This window comes from Podarcis vaucheri, assembly GCF_965113315.1.
Source record: "Podarcis vaucheri genome assembly, chromosome: 4".
NCBI lineage: Eukaryota > Metazoa > Chordata > Lepidosauria > Squamata > Lacertidae > Podarcis > Podarcis vaucheri.
Genome location: NC_138762.1, coordinates 23,773,037 through 23,788,784, shown reverse-complemented (window position 1 = coordinate 23,788,784; position 15,748 = coordinate 23,773,037). Strand labels below are relative to the sequence as shown.

Here is a 15,748-nt window from a genome sequence, read left to right as displayed (position 1 = left end):
CAAGAGGCAGAAGCTCAGGAGTGTGCCGGGTGCGAGGTGTGCCTCAGCAGAAGCGGAGCGTTACTTCCACAGAGAGGGAAGAAAGGGCGCCTCTAGGCCCATTAGAATGAAGGTTTTGAAGCAAGATGTGCAGGCAGCTTTCAAAAAATAAAAAAATCATTTTTTGCTGTATTACAACAACCACAATCCCTGAGAAGGCCGTTATGGGCTAACATGTCTTCCTCAACTTCTATAAAGCAGACATTGCAAGCCATGATAGAGAAGTTTAAATAAAGTTTATATAAGATCTCAGGACAGGTGTTCTGCAGGCTGACATAATCCGCAATGCCTCGCTCTGCAGGAGGGTCCTGGGCTCTCACCACAGCTATCCATGGAAGTGGCTGCATGATCAACTGGCATGGTGTTGGTGATGGTAGTGCATGGTCCTAGCAGCACTGGAGTGGGGCTGCATGATCCACTAGCGCATGCAAGCTGCTTCCTGAGAAACATAGGTCAGAATGGCTCAGGATGGGGCCAGTCTTGGCCGTCCCTATGTGAGATTCACAATCCCATCCTCGGCATGTGGTGGCACTTTCTCTTGTCTTTCACCTTTCCTGAATTCTCATTGTATCTGTTAGGGTGCTCACTGGAAGGACAGTTCCCGAAGCTGAGGCTCCAATACTTTGGCCGCCTCATGAGAAGAGAAGACTCCCTGGAAAAGACCCTGATGCTGGGAAAGATGGAGGGCACAAGGAGAAGTGGACGACAGAGGACAAGATGGTTGGACAGTGTTCTCGAAGCTACCAACTTGAGTTTGACCAAACTGCGGGAGGCAGTGGAACACAAGAGTGCCTGGCATGCTCTGGTCCATGGGGTCACAAAGAGTTGGACACAACTAGATGACTAAATGACAACAACAGAATACCCAAGTGTGTTGCTGTATAAAGTGGAGGCAGAGGAGATTAATTTTTGCAAGATTAATTCCACTTGGTTGAGTTCAAGCTCAGATTCTCAGTAACTCAGGGGAGTTCAGTGGAATCTATCTGTTTCACAAAGTTCCTGGCCACTACTGAAATAATGTGGTTTTAACGAAACTCTGTCTTCTGTTGGTATTGCCTAATCTCTTACCGTGTTCTGAAATAAGTGACACAGCTGAAATTTCTGGGCAATAATAATAATAATAATAATAATAATAATAATAATAATAATATATTATTTGTACCCCGCCCATCTGGCTGGGTTTCCCCAGCCACTCTGGGCGGCTTCTATAGAAACAAAAAATACTGTAAAATATCACAGATTAAAAGCTTCCCTGAAGATGTCTTCTAAATGTCAGGTAGTTATTCATCACTTTGACATCTGATGGGAGGGCGTTCCACAGGGCAGGCGCCACTACCGAGAAGGCCCTCTGCCAGGTTCCCTGTAGCTTTGCTTCTCGCAATGAGAGAACCGCCAGAAGGCCCTCGGCGCTGGACCTCAGCGTCCGGGCAGAACGATGGGGGTGGAGACGCTCCTTTAGGTATACTGGGCCAAGGCCGTTTAGGGCTTTAAAGGTCAACACCAGCACTTTGAACTGTGCTCAGAAACGTACGGGGAGCCAATGTAGGTCTTTCAAGACCGGTGTTATGTGGTCTCGGCGACCGCCCCCAGTCACCAGTCTAGCTGCCGCATTCTGGATTAATTGTAGTTTCCGGGTCACCTTCAAAGGTAGCCCCACGTAGAGCGCATTGCAGTAGTCCAAGCAGGAGATAACTAGAGCATGCACCACTCTGGCGAGACAGTCCACGGGCAGGTAGGATCTCAGCCTGTGTACCAGGTGGAGTTGGTAGACAGCTGCCCTGGATACAGAATTGACCTGCGCCTCCATGGACAGCTGTGAGTCCAAAATGACTCCCAGGCTGCGCACCTGGTCCTTCAGGGGCACAGTTACCCTATTCAGGACCAGGGAGTCCTCCACACCAGCCCGCCCCCTGTCCCCCCAAAATAATACTTCTGTCTTGTCAGGATTCAACTTCAATCCATTAGCCGCCATCCATCCTCCAACCGCCTCCAGGCACTCACACAGGACCTTCATCGCCTTCACTGATTCTGATTTGAAAGAGAGCTAGAGCTGGGTATCATCTGCATATTGATGGACACCCAGTCCAAATCCCCTGATGATCTCTCCCAGTGGCTTCATATAGATGTTAAAAAGCATGGGGGAGAGGACGGAACCCTGAGGCACCCCACAAGTGAGGGCCCAGGGGTCTGAACACTCACCCCCCACCACCACTTTCTGAACATGGCCCAGGAGGAAGGAGTGAAACCACTGTATAACAGTGCCCCCAGCTCCCAGCCCCTCTAGACGGTCCAGGCTGTCAATGCTGTTATTCTTCAGCCAGCCTTCTGTGTCTTGATTCAGAGCAGATCATTTTCCATGGATATCACCATCCCTGCTGTGGTCTTCTTGACCCTCTCCTGCTGTCTTGCACCTGCAGAAGCCCAATTCACTGCTTCTCTTCTCACTGTGTCAAATGGAGGAAAGTGGGGTACCTGGGGGCCGCTGAAATTTTGTCCACAAGGATATTTTGCTAATGGCTTCTCATTGAAGGTAAGGTTTGCTCCTGAGTTGTTGTCACATCTAGCTCTATCTAAATTTAGTTCTCTCCTTTCTTTCTGAACACTCCACAGATCATAGTTCTAGACCCAATGTTTTCTCTCTCTAAAAATGTTTAGGGGTACTCTCATTTTGACTCAAGAAAATAACCATTTTGTAGTTCAAATTGGGAAAAATAAATACATTAAGTGGAACCTATGCGTTAGGTAGGGAGGTCCTGAGCCATTGGCACCAATGACCTTTGGGCCAAATATGGCCAATGAAGTCCTCAGTTTGACTCAGAGAAGCCTTATTGAAATTAATATTCATTAGCAGAGTTCTTTAACATCAGTGTAAAACTTAGCTGAATAACACCCCCTATTTTCAGCAAACCCCCCCCCCCACTGTAGTGGTCTGAGCTAGAAGACAGGGCATGGATAATTCCAGCTGAAAACTGTTGGATCCACACCATGTTAATTGCATTTGTTAACCATGAGTTCAATGAGATCTGTTTGACTCTGATTTCAGCGCGACTAAGCATAACTAACTTGGTGTGGATTCAACCCTGTGTCCCTTAGCCATTATTTATATGAGCAGTACTAAAATCCTAGCTTTATCTTCACATTTATTAAATCTCTTTCTGTCTTCTCTCACTAGGTGGAGTCAGACGAAGTTCCTGGTGATCAAACAGGCCTGAATGGAATCCGCTTGCACTGCACTGATGGTTCAACAATTGAGTCTAAAGTTGGACCGTGAGTAGCTTTCTGGCTTTCTTTTTGGTGTAATTGTTTGAAAGGTGGTGGTGGTGGGAAAGGCTGAGATGAAATTATTTATGCTGGGTTAGATAAGCAGCACGAAAAGGTAAATGTCGGGATTCATCTTGCTTGTTCTATGCTCTCAAAGGGTATTAACTCTTCAATTTTGCTGTTTCATCTATGGCCCAGACAATCTTAAGTTTAACCATGTAATACGTATTGCAAATGAAATACCAAAGCAATCAGAAGGTCGGCGGTTCGAATCCCCACAACGGGGTGCATTCCCGTTGCTCGGTCCCTGCTCCTGCCAACCTAGCAGTTCGAAAGCACACCAGTGCAAGTAGATAAATAGGTACCGCTCCGGCAGGAAGGTAAACGGCGTTTCCATGCGCTGCTCTGGTTCGCCAGAAGCGGCTTAGTCATGCTGGCCACATGACCCAGAAGCTGTATGCCAGCTCCCTCAGCCAATAAAGCGAGATGAGCGCCGCAACCCCAGAGTTGGCCACGACTGGACCTAATGGTCAGGGGTCCCTTTACCTTTACCTATACCCATGTACCAATGATACCTAATTCTGTGCTCCTGGCCAAGGGCCACTACCTTCACTGGGAGGAGAGAGTGTTGGGAAAGGAAGGACAGGCAGAGGCAGGTACAGTGTAAACACATGAATGAGACTTTTGGAGCATCCAGTTGGAATGCTCACAAAGGCTTCATCCTGTTTTGAGCAAGCAGAGGGATGTTTGTGCATTTCTAATTAGCATTGATGTCATCTTTGACAGGTGGGGATCCTGGACACAGGCCCAATATTGTTCCAGAGGCAATCTGGTCTCTTTCTCTCTGAGAGTGGAAGAAGGCCGGGGCATAGATGATGATACAGCAGCCAACAACATCATGTTCATCTGCAAAGATGGAGAGGTGCTGAAGGGTCATGGACTTGACAGGGGTCATTTTGGCTCACCGAGCCGTCGTTGCACTGGTTCTATCTGTGGGATACAGACAAAGGTGGAGGATAAACAAGGCCTGAGTGATGACACAGCACTTAATGATGTACACCTCTACTGCTGTTTCAGAACCTTCTGCGTCTCCACATCTTACCAGGTTTCTCTGCTATTTTCAGTAGCCGTGGATGTTAACTATCATTAAATATCAGCTGGAGAATGGTGTGTGTCGATCTGAATTGTGTAACTCTGCACATTTCTCTTCTGAATGAGAGGAAATGAAAAAAAAATTTAAACAAGGGGCACAACTATGCAGGCGTTGGTTAACCAACATACAGATATTGTGCTGAGTCACAGTCTGAATTCATCTTGCTGGTCCTGAAATCAAACATAGCACACTCTGGCGTTTCCAACCTAGAACTGAAATTATTTTGGTGGGTGGGAAAACATATTTAAATCCAAATTTAGAAAGTAAAATAGCTTGCATTCTCTGTGGGGCTGCTTTTAAAGGTGTCAGCTGGTACAGAGTGCATCTGCTTAGTTGCTGGTAGGGGACAGGACTGTTGGAGGCAATATGCCTCTGAATAACACTTGCTGTGAATCACCAATGGGGAAAGCACTGGTTTTTGATTTTCCATAGGCACTCGGTTGCCCACTGTGAGAACAGGATGTCAGATGAGATGGCTGGTGGACAGATCCAGCAAAACTCTTCTTATGTTAAAAGATCAGAGCACATAATATCTATGCTTTATCAGTGCCATTGCTTACCTGTTCATTTCTGGACTCAGTATAAAATGCTGCAGATTACCTGTAAAGCAGCAAGTGGTTTGGGGCCAGGTTATCTGAAGGACCTGCACCGAAATTTATATGACCAGGCCTTGAGTTTAGCTTCTGAGGTCCTGCAGATGTATCTGTCATTCATATCTATTTGATTAGTCAGCCCAAAAGGGTGTGTGTGTGTGTCTATGTAGGACCTGAATACTTGTGAAATTCCCTCACTAGGCAACTATCTTGTGACTCCAGGGATGTTTCTTATACAGTGGTACCTTGGGTTAAGAACTTAATTTGTTCTGGAGGTTCGTTCTTAACCTGAAGTTACCACTTCAGCTAATGGGTCCTCCCGCTGCCGCCTCGCCACTGGAGCATGATTTCTGTTCTCATCCTGAAGCAAAGTTCTTAACCCGAGGTAATATTTCTGGGTTAGCAGAGTCTGTAACCTGAAGCGTATGTAACCTGAAGCATATGTAACCCAAGGCACCACTGTATCTGCGGGAAGAAATCATAGGGCCACAGTTGAGGTCCTATGTTAAGGGTGAATCAGCTAAACATTGCCTGTTTAAATAAAAAAATTCCTTCCAGTAGCACCTTAAAGGCCAACTAAGTTAGTTCTTGGTATGAGCTTTCGTGTGCATGCACACTTCTTCAGATACACACTTCTTCAGTGTGTATCTGAAGAAGTGTGCATGCACACGAAAGCTCATACCAAGAACTAACTTAGTTGGTCTTTAAGGTGCTACTGGAAGGAATTTTTTTATTTGGCTATGGCAGACCAACACGGCTACCTATCTGTAATTGCCTGTTTAGTTCATCAGAGGATTCCCATCTGGCAGGTAGAGAAAAATGTGGAGGCACTATTCTGCCCAACTGCTTAGTGAGAAACAAGCCTGCTACCCACTTTCAGATTATTTAGCCAACGAGTAAAGTCCCAGATTTGTATTTGGGATGGGGGTAGGAAGTACAAATCACAGAGACCATAAATACCCCCCCCCGTCCTATTCCTGGTTTGTGTCATTAACATATACTGTTAATTTTTATTTTGGGAATCTTAACATGTGGCACACAATTCTCCTGCCTAGAACTTATATGTTACCCCTCATTCCACTGGAATTTTCTTTCTTTCTGGTAGTGATTTTTTCCATGATCTGCAGCCTGCGAACTGTAGGTCAGAATGGCTCATTATGGGGCCATCCTGCGCCCCACCATGTATAATTTATAAATCTAGACTCAGCATTTAGTGACGTTTCTCCCTTCTTTCACATCTCCTGAATTCTCATTGTTGTAGTTCCAAGGATGTGGATATAATACCCAAGTGTGTTGTGGGACATTGCAAAGATAGAGAAGAGGTTAAATTTTTGCAGGATTATTTCGCCTTGGATGAGTTCCAGCAACTCTGAGAGGGTTTGGGGAATCCAACTCTTTTGTAAACTTCCTGGCCCCTTTTTGACATGATGTGCATTTAATGCAACTCTGTCTTCTGGTGGTATTGTCTGACTTCTTACTGAGTTCTGGAAATAGCAGCACAGCTCAAAGTCCTGGGCTATAAATTCCCAACTTTCTTTAACTTTCTGCACCTCGATTCAGAGCAGATTACTTTCCATGGATTTTACCATCCCAGCTGTGGTCTTCTTGACCCTCTCCTGCTCCCTTGCGCCTGCAGAAGCCCGAAACTATAATTCTATCCTCACAGTGTCAAATGGAGGACCGTGGGGTATTTGGGGTGCAATCCAGTTTTGTCCAGCAGGATCTTATGCTCATGGCTTCTCACTGAAGGTAAGGTTTGCTCCTGAGATGTTGTCACATTCAGCTCTCTCTAAAGTTCTTCCCCTCCTTCGTTTCTGAATGCTTCCCAGAACATAGTTTTAGACCTCCGTGAGGAGGGGGGGAGCATAGGCAATGGCTGTACTCTTAAGTCTATTATTCTCCCCCTTTGTCTAAAAGGTGGAGAAGTGTTAAGGAATGATGGGAAAGATATCAGCAACCAGGTGATGGGCTGGTTTCCTCTTCGCCTACCCTGAGGTTGATCAGGAGAGATTCTGTTAAATTCATTTCTTTACTGGGAAAGTATTCTAGCATGGTTTGTTTCTGTGTGTGTGTGTGTGTGTGTGTGTGTGTGTGTGTGTATGTGTTTAGGGGTGCAAGTCCCCCTCAATGCCACAGGTTGTATGTAAGTGGTTGCATCCTGTTGGCGGTTGGGCCCAGTGACATTTGGACCAGGTATGGTCAATGAAGCCCTTCCAACTGTCTCACAAGGCAATATCTTTTGGAGGTACTGTATTCAGCTCAGCTTTACTCAAGAGAAGCCTGATGCAATTAATAGACTTTAGTAGTGTTCATTAATGGGACAAATCTGTGTAAAGCTTAGTTGAATACCATCCCTATTTCCCCCACCCCTCACCCCCAGTGATCTCTGCAGGGAATAAAAGCTTTTTCTCAATGGTAAGATTGTTTTCTTTCTGTGCTATGTGGTTAGAATGGGACTCCATGATATTATTGAATGCCACCCCAGTCTCTGAGTGGTGCAAGATTCCAGAGTTTCCAGGCATCTAGCTGGGGTTCATGTTTTCTTTAGAGTGAGGCTGCTCCTCCTGCTCCGCTGGCACACATGGAGTAAAGAGATCTATTAGCAGTCGCTCTTCATCTCCATCCTGCAGTTTGTCCTCCACTGAGGCACTTTTCTCCTGCATCCCATTTTCCACATCAGGCTCCCAGGGGTTGGAGAAATCAGTCATCATCAGCTCCTCAGGTAGCTGGTCTCACTGCTGCACTAACTGCTGCTGGAGCATCTACCTGACCTACTCCAGGGAAGTTGCTGTTCCTCCCTTCATTTTGGCATGGGCACACCTTCCTCACAGGTCCACCTCCAGGAAACACAAATCTCACCTTCTGACACCACTGTTGCATACCAGCCCAATTTCCAAGTGGTGCGAGATTCCAGGAGTTCCAAGTGCTTACCCAGGGTTCAGGTTTCATTTTAGAATAAGGCACAGTGGAGACTGTGGTGTCTTTATGATTTATGGTTTAATTTGCACATATATACAACCTGAGCCTACAATGGAGAGGTTTACAGCATTACCTACAAAAGGGTTTTGCTTCTCTCATAGCCACAGCCTTGGATACAAACAGAAATCAAGCATTATTCTCTGGCCCTCTGCTTGCTGCTGTTCTTCTACCTCACATCACCAAAAACTCTTGCTCTAAAACCCGGGCTTGTCTTTCTAACTATCTAAGAGTTGAAGGATGGGTCCCACCCATTTGGTGTCTGGCACAGAGCCCCTTTTCCTTTGTTCTCTGAATGGGCCATCACCCAGATAATCACCTCATGAGGAAGCTAGCCTGGCATATTTTTCCCAATAGGTAGAGCCAGTTCAAGGCCTTGGGGATGATACAGCCCTGAATGGAGTCCGTCTCCACTGCACTGATGGATCAATAATTGAGTCTTCAGTTGGACCGTAAGTAGCTTTCTTGCTTTCATTTATTCTTGGTGTAATTGTTTGGAAGATGGGAGGGACTGACAGGAAATTACTTACGCTGGGTTAAATCAGCACCATCAAAAGGTGAACATCAGGATTCATACTGCCTGTTCAAAACTCTCAAGTGGTATCAACTCTAGCATTTTCCTGGTTTCAAACACTACTTTGCAAGACCACAGAATTCATGGCAAATCCAGCCTGAGGGGCTGGCACTGTTGGACACTTGCTGAGGCCTGTCCTTCAGTAGGGGACCCTGTACCAACCTCTGGCTCTTCCTTGCTTAGCTGCCGCTCCTCCTTGCATGTTCACTTAACCTCTCTGAGCAAGTGAGTAGTGCAAGGAGGAAGGAGGACGAGCAGATTCTGCTCTTCCTGCCCTCCTCTTTTGCCATATGTGTTGGACTCAGAGAAGAAGGCAAATGAAGGGGCAGTGATGACACTTAAGGAGGGAAACATTAAGGCAGAGCTTTCCAAACTGTGTGTCACAACACATTTGTGTGTCAGCTGCAGTCTGTAGGTGTGTCGCGTGAACTCTCCCCACACTCCTTCATGAAAAGTTCGGAAAGCTCTGTATTAAGGGGATCTTACTCAAGGCCAAATCTGGACCTGGCTCTGCCTCATGGAAGCCGAGAAACGAAGAGAGACAGACTCCAATTCTATTCAAGAGAACCAGGATATTCTTAGAAAACACCATATTACTGTCAGGGATTAAATAACTGGAAGGACTAAGTGAAGTTATTTGTTTGGGAGTTGCATTGAGTTCAGTGAGACTTACTTCTAGGTAAAGTGTTTGTCACTGGAAGGACAGATTGTGAAGCTGAGGATCCAATACTTTGGCCACCTCATGAGAAGAAAAGACTCCCTGGAAAAGACCCTGATGTTGGGAAAGATGGAGGGCACAAGGAAAAGGGGACGACAGAGGACGAGATGGTTGGACAGTGTTCTCAAAGCTACCAGCATGAGTTTGACCAAACTGTGGGAGGCAGTGGAAGACAGGAGTGCCTGGTGTGCTCTGGTCCATGGGGTCACAAAGAGTCGGACACGACTAAATGACTAAACAGCAACAAAGTGTTTGTAGGATTGCAGCCCAAGTCAGTTATTGTTTTTCCTTACAGGACCACTAATTATTAAAGTACTAGCCCACATTTCCTCCCAAAGAAGTACTTTATTTTAAAAGTACTGTTAAAACAAAACATATTCAAAACATTTGAACTTTTTTTTAAAACTATCTAAAGCCTACCCCTGTACCCAGGCATATGATACCCTAGTTGTTGGTGTTTTCTTCTTGACAGCAGGGATGGAGGATCATAATCCTATATCCCACATTACATCCTCTGAAATATACTGGTTCCTTTGCTTCAGGAGAGTTCTCTAACTTAAAAGAAGTCGAGCCCTAGTGAACTGATCTATGTGCCCTGTCATCTCTCTCCTCTTCCAGTAAATATATAATTTTGCTAGATCATTCTACCAAGCAAGATTTATTGTAAATGGAACAGCAAAATGATATCAAACAGTTTCATAGACTTACTAGCTCTACCTAATTCTGGGTTCCTGGCCATGGACTACTGCCTTCACTGGGAGGGGAGAGTGTTGGGGTAGGAAGGAGGCGCAGAGGCAGGTACATTGTGGACATTTGAAGGCAGCAATGGAAAGGCCTTTGAGGCTTTTGGAGCATCCTCTTGAAATGCTCACAAGTGCTTGATCCCATTTGGAGCAAGCAGAGGGATCCTTGTGCATTTCTAATTAACATTAGTATCTTCTTTGACAGGTGGGGATCCTGGAAAGAAATTAAATACTGTCCACAAGGCAATCTGGTCTCTTTCTCTCTGAGAGTGGAAGAACACCAAGGCAAAGGTGATGATACAGCAGCCAACAACGTCCAGTTCACCTGCCAAGACGGAACTGCACTGACAGGCCAGGGACTTGCCTGGGGTAGATTTGGCTCTTGGAGCAGTCGCTGCTATTCTGGTTCTGTCTGCGGGATCCAGACAAAGGTGCAGGGTTACCAAGGCGAGCGCGATGACACAGCACTTAATGATGTGGAGCTCTTCTGCTGTCGCTGAACACTATGGTGTCTCCTTATCATACAATGTTTCTCTGCTACTATCAGTTGTCATGGATGTTAACCACAATTAAATATCAGCTTGAGAATGGTGTGTGTCTATTCTGAACCAAATTACTTAACTCTGCACCTATCACTTCCCAATGAGAGGCAATGAAAAATATTAAATAAGGGGCACAGCTTTGCAGGTGTTGATAGTGTTGGAGGCACTGTTCTGTCAATTTGCTTAGTAAGAAACCAGCCTGCTACCAACATTCTGTATTTTCAACCAATATGTGGGGTGGGGTGTGTGGAGAAGTGCAAGTCACAAAGGTAATAAACCAGGCATAGGCAAACTCGGCCCTCCAGATGTTTTGGGACTACAATTGCCATCATCCCTAGCTAACAGGACCAGTGGTCAGGGATGATGGGAATTGTAGTCTCAAAACATCTGGAGGGCCACGTTTGCCTATGCCTGTAATAAACTATGGGGGAAACACAACAACTGCCTGCAGAAAGGACTTCCCAGTTGTGTGTGAACATCAGTGTACTTCCTGGTGAAGTGACCACTGTCCCAAATAGCTGTGTGATTGAGCAGCAACATTTATATTTCATAAGCAAGAGGGAACAGCAAAGGCAGATGTTCATGCTATTTTTAACTTGGGTCTTCCTTCCTTCCAGGTGTGTGTGTGTGTGTGTGCGCGTGAGAGAGAGAGAGAGAGAGAGAGAGTCTGTATACATTTTTAAAATCACCCAGTCAACACATATATAGTCCACCATTGTACCTATATTGAGGAGTGATGACCTTAGCGTTAATGTTTCATTGTCCAAATGGAAGCCTCTGAACAGGAGACAATTGCCTGCCCCAATACAGAGATAGACAGCAAGGTGCATCTCTCTGTGTCTAGGCCTGTCAACAGTGAACCTGATTTCCCCTTTTGATCATCTAGTTCAATTGAATTGAATGGATGCATCTTTAGGTGTGGGTGAAAGTGCAGATTCTCATTCATGGCCAATACTTAATGCATGCGAATATTTTTCTGTGATTGGGGCCAACACCACACATGGCTGATCTTGCCTGATTATTACAGTTGCTGCTATGGCAACTTGCCCAAGAAGCCCTTTGTTAGGGAGATTATTGGTTAATGGTGCATAGTGGTCATAACTGTGCATCATGCATATTTGACAATGTTCTTATTGTTATCATTTTTTATCACCACTTCTATAATGCTCAGATGTCAACATTTGCTTCATCATCTGGGATCTGCTGGCATATGGAATATCAGGTTTATCAGGCTATGCCCAGTTTCTTAATAATTGACAGTGCTCATCTAATGCTGTGTTCTTGTTGGAGTGTAAATGTTCCAGTGTAAATGTTAAACACTGGAACATGCTAGTTCATACTGTTACTGTCTGAACCTGGAGATGGAATGGGAAGGGAATAAAGCTTAAGTGGAAATGATTGACTTCACTAACAAGTAACTACTAAAAGAGAAGGGATAAGTGAGAGAATAATAGGTTCCCTTTCTATCGCCCCATACTGGTGCAAGGTAACTTGTTGCAAGCATTGTTACTTTAATCCCAACAATTCTTAGGCTTTCCTTCCAACACAACACCATGTACTGAGTCTGCACTTGTGTGCGACTCATGTGAGTCACACCAAATCGCTCTCCGAAAGGCCTTTTGGGGGCAGAATGCCTTGAAACATGCATTTTGGAGCACCACACAAGAGCACTGCCCCCCCAAGCATTTTTTGTGGGGCAACGATCTTGTGCAGCACCCCAAAACATGTGCATTTGGGCACTATGCCCGAAAAAAGTGTAGTCCAAAATCTCACAAGATTGCGGCAGCCATTTTGGCCTCTGTCCTCTCTTTAAAAAGGCATGTCCCATTTTTTTTCCTGGGCAGTTGATGGATATGCTTAGGCAGAGGAAATCTGTAGTTGACTATGTGTTGGTACAAGGATTTTGGATTGTGCCCTTACCAGCTTCCTATCCTTTCCATTCTCCTGAAATCTGGAAATGCAGAGAGGTTCTCATCATCTTTATATGTTTTTAAACTTTAGGTTTTCTGGAAGATCTCCAATAAGGTACTTGCCATAATGTTTGGCCTTCCCATCAACAAGTTGTGAAAAAAAACAACAACCACTGGTAAACAATATGACTGTGGGTGCTGGTTGCAGGGACAGAAGTTTGTCACAAGCACAGCTGCTCCAAGTTTTGATTGACATACAGACATTTTAGAAAAAACGACAACCCCAAAACAAAAAACCCCAATCTTTTCACGAAGTGTTACAGATGGTGGTGGTGGGAGGTCGACACAAATAAATCTTTGGTATTGCACAGAATGCAGCTTATGTAAATTAGAAACCTGGTTGGTTGCGATTTACCATGTGAGTTCTAAGCTTGCCTGCTGTCCACACGTGGTCCTTTTGGCACTAGGTGGCGTTGTGGGTTAAACCACAGAGCCTAGGACTTACTGATCAGAAGGTTGGTGGTTTGAATCCCTGTGATGGGGTGAGCTCCTGTTGCTTGGTCCCTGCTCCTGCCAACCTAGCAGTTTGAAAGCACGTCAAAGTGCAAGTAGATAAATAGGTACCGCTCCGGCGGGAAGGTAAACGGCGTTTCCCTGCGCTGCTCTGGTTTCACCAGAAGCGGCTTAGTCATGCTGGCCACATGACCCGGAAGCTGTACGCCGGCTCCCTCGGCCAATAAAGTGAGATGAGTGTCGCAGCCCCAGAGTCGGTCACGACTGGACCTACCTTTACCTTAAATATCTTTTTATTGACACATCCACTTTAAGGTTCCTTCTTTGGGTGCCCCCACCAAGTAAGGTGTGATGGGTGGAAAGAGTCCTTTTGGTAGTGGCATCCTGGTTATTTAATGCCTTGCCCAGCTAAGCTTATTTGGGTGGCCCCAGTACTATAATCCTTTTGGCATTAAGTGAAGACCTTTCCATTTTCCCAGGTGTTTTACATTTTTAAAGATATTTCAGTGCTTTAGGGCTGCTTGGTATGGTTTGCTGCTGTGATTTCTAACTGTGATTATTTGTTCCCGGTAATTATTGAACAATATATGAATGTTGTCAATAGGATAAAGAAAGACATACATTCATGCTTCCTCAAAGGGACTGGTTGCATTCTACTGGTTACAACAGGCTCAGAGCCAAATTCAGGCAAAATGAAGGACAGGAGATTCTCTTCTCAGGGATATACTAGGTACTGTACCTTACTGCAAGTACCTCAGTAATTTATCATTCATTAAGTAGCACAAGGCTACTCTGGTTTTGGATTTTAAATATATTACAAGATGTTCCTTCTTAAATAACAAGGTGTACCTTTCTTTTGAGTGGCTTATCTTCTTTCCTTCCAAAGGAAGCAAATGAGAAAAGGGAAATGTGTGCTTTTCCTTCACAAGACCCATGAATTCATTCAAAGGGTGATTGTTGCTTAAACACATTGTTGATTATTACAGTCTATACTTATTTATGTTTCTTGCAGACACATGTGCCAGAAATCCATAGGCCAATCAAGTCACTGGATGGATAGCAAGAGGGAAATAACCAATTGCATTATGCACAAAAGAATGAAAAGGGAAAGGGTAGAGTGCCAAAGTACACTCTAAGGCTAAATGGTTTTGGAGGCACATACTCAAGGAAACCAGTGTTGGGGGTGGGCAAGTCATAGAAACTCTATAGTTGTTCCTCTGCTCTCTGCTCAGCTATGGATAGTGAAAGGTGAACCTGTCCATACCAGTTTCTCACTATTTCAGTCTTAAGCTAATTTCTTTCTTTCTTTCTTTCTTTCTTTCTTTCTTTCTTTCTTTCTTTCTTTCTTTCTTTCTTTCTTTCTTTCTTTCTTTCTTTCTTTCTTTCTTTCTTCCTTCCTTCCTTCCTTCCTTCCTTCCTTCCTTCCTTCCTTCCTTCCTTTCTTTCTTTCTTCTCAAGAAAATTCGCCAGCATTTCAGTACATTTTCCTCCCAATATACACATGTAAATTTTTGCATGTAATGTCGCCTAATACAGGCAACTCTGCAGAGCAATTTTCCTTAATATAATGTGTTTCTATGTTGTATATGCATTTTTAGACATACTTACCCCAATATATGCCTTTCTTTACATCTTACTTGCCTGGAGAACTGTAGTGCAAAATTCAGAGAAGCGCAAATTTCAAAGGATGGCTGTGTTTTTGTTCTAGTGTTCTTTCAGAAACTCAGTCAGGCAAGTTCACCTTTAAACACAAACCGAATTGAATTTCTCCCCGATCCCTAGCTATGGGGCAGCCAAGCATGGCAGCTGCTGCTCAGGAGGATGACTTCCACATTGCCCTTCCCTGTTCTGCCCTATGCTCTCTGCCCTGCCTACATCCACATTTTACTGCTTAGCTCAAGGCATCTCCCATTCTGACAACTGCATTGTTCTCCTATCAGCAGCTTGGCAAGGTTAAAGGGAAGTGGTGCATGGATTGTGACATGGGATTAGACCAGTGACCAAACTTGAATGAGGTACAAAGGTGGTGGAGGACCCACCTGAATTGTTCTTGTGGTAAGTGTTTTTAGGTGGGGAGGCAAACCTCAAAATGTGTGTGGGGGGGCACTTTTCACACTATTTTCCAGCAGTATCTTAATGTGCCATCCCTGTTTTCAGTGACCTCTTCCTTGAGTTACCCCAAAAGGGGTGGCGGCAGTAAAAGTTTTGCCTATCACATGCCCTCCAACATTCCTCCGAAGAAAACTGGAACCCATGTCTTTAGGTGCTGCACTTCTGTGGGAGCCAGCTGACATGTGTGGCAGCAAGGCAGCAAGTCTTTTGATGCCATGCTCTTGCTGGACTTGCATGAGAACTCAGCGCTACTGCAAGTGTCAACACTGGCTGCAAGTGCCACCTCCTCCCTCCCTGGGCATGGTGGTGCTGGACAGGGGAAACGGGATAGTCCAGGATAAAATCAGAAGCCAGGATAGCTTCTGTAATTCCAGGATATCCTGGGAAAATTGGGACACTTGAAGGGTATGTATTCAGAGTGAGGGTAATGCTGACCTGCAGATCTCTAACAGCAGAGACACATGGCTTGATATACAAGAATGGTTGTAATTCAAAGATAGCTACTCTAGACTAGGGCTGCTTCCCATATCTCTTTTTTTAATATAATAATATTTATTAGTTTTCCAACAAATTGAACACAACACTACAAAAAGCCAAAAAAGAAAAAACATACA

The 15,748-nt window shown here is 44.8% G+C and overlaps 1 protein-coding gene across 1 annotated transcript; it reads left to right on the top strand.

Annotated features, from left to right (window-relative positions):
- Positions 1-2,356: 2,356 nt before the first annotated feature.
- Positions 2,357-10,645, top strand: LOC309531576 (uncharacterized protein). Its single transcript, XM_082221167.1, has 6 exons — positions 2,357-2,569; positions 3,212-3,306; positions 4,087-4,435; positions 6,541-6,795; positions 8,380-8,474; positions 10,263-10,645. The coding sequence occupies exons 1-6, from the start codon at positions 2,396-2,398 to the stop codon at positions 10,555-10,557; spliced, it is 1,263 nt and encodes a 420-aa protein (XP_082077293.1). The 5' UTR covers positions 2,357-2,395; the 3' UTR covers positions 10,558-10,645.
- The last annotated feature ends 5,103 nt before the right edge of the window (positions 10,646-15,748 follow it).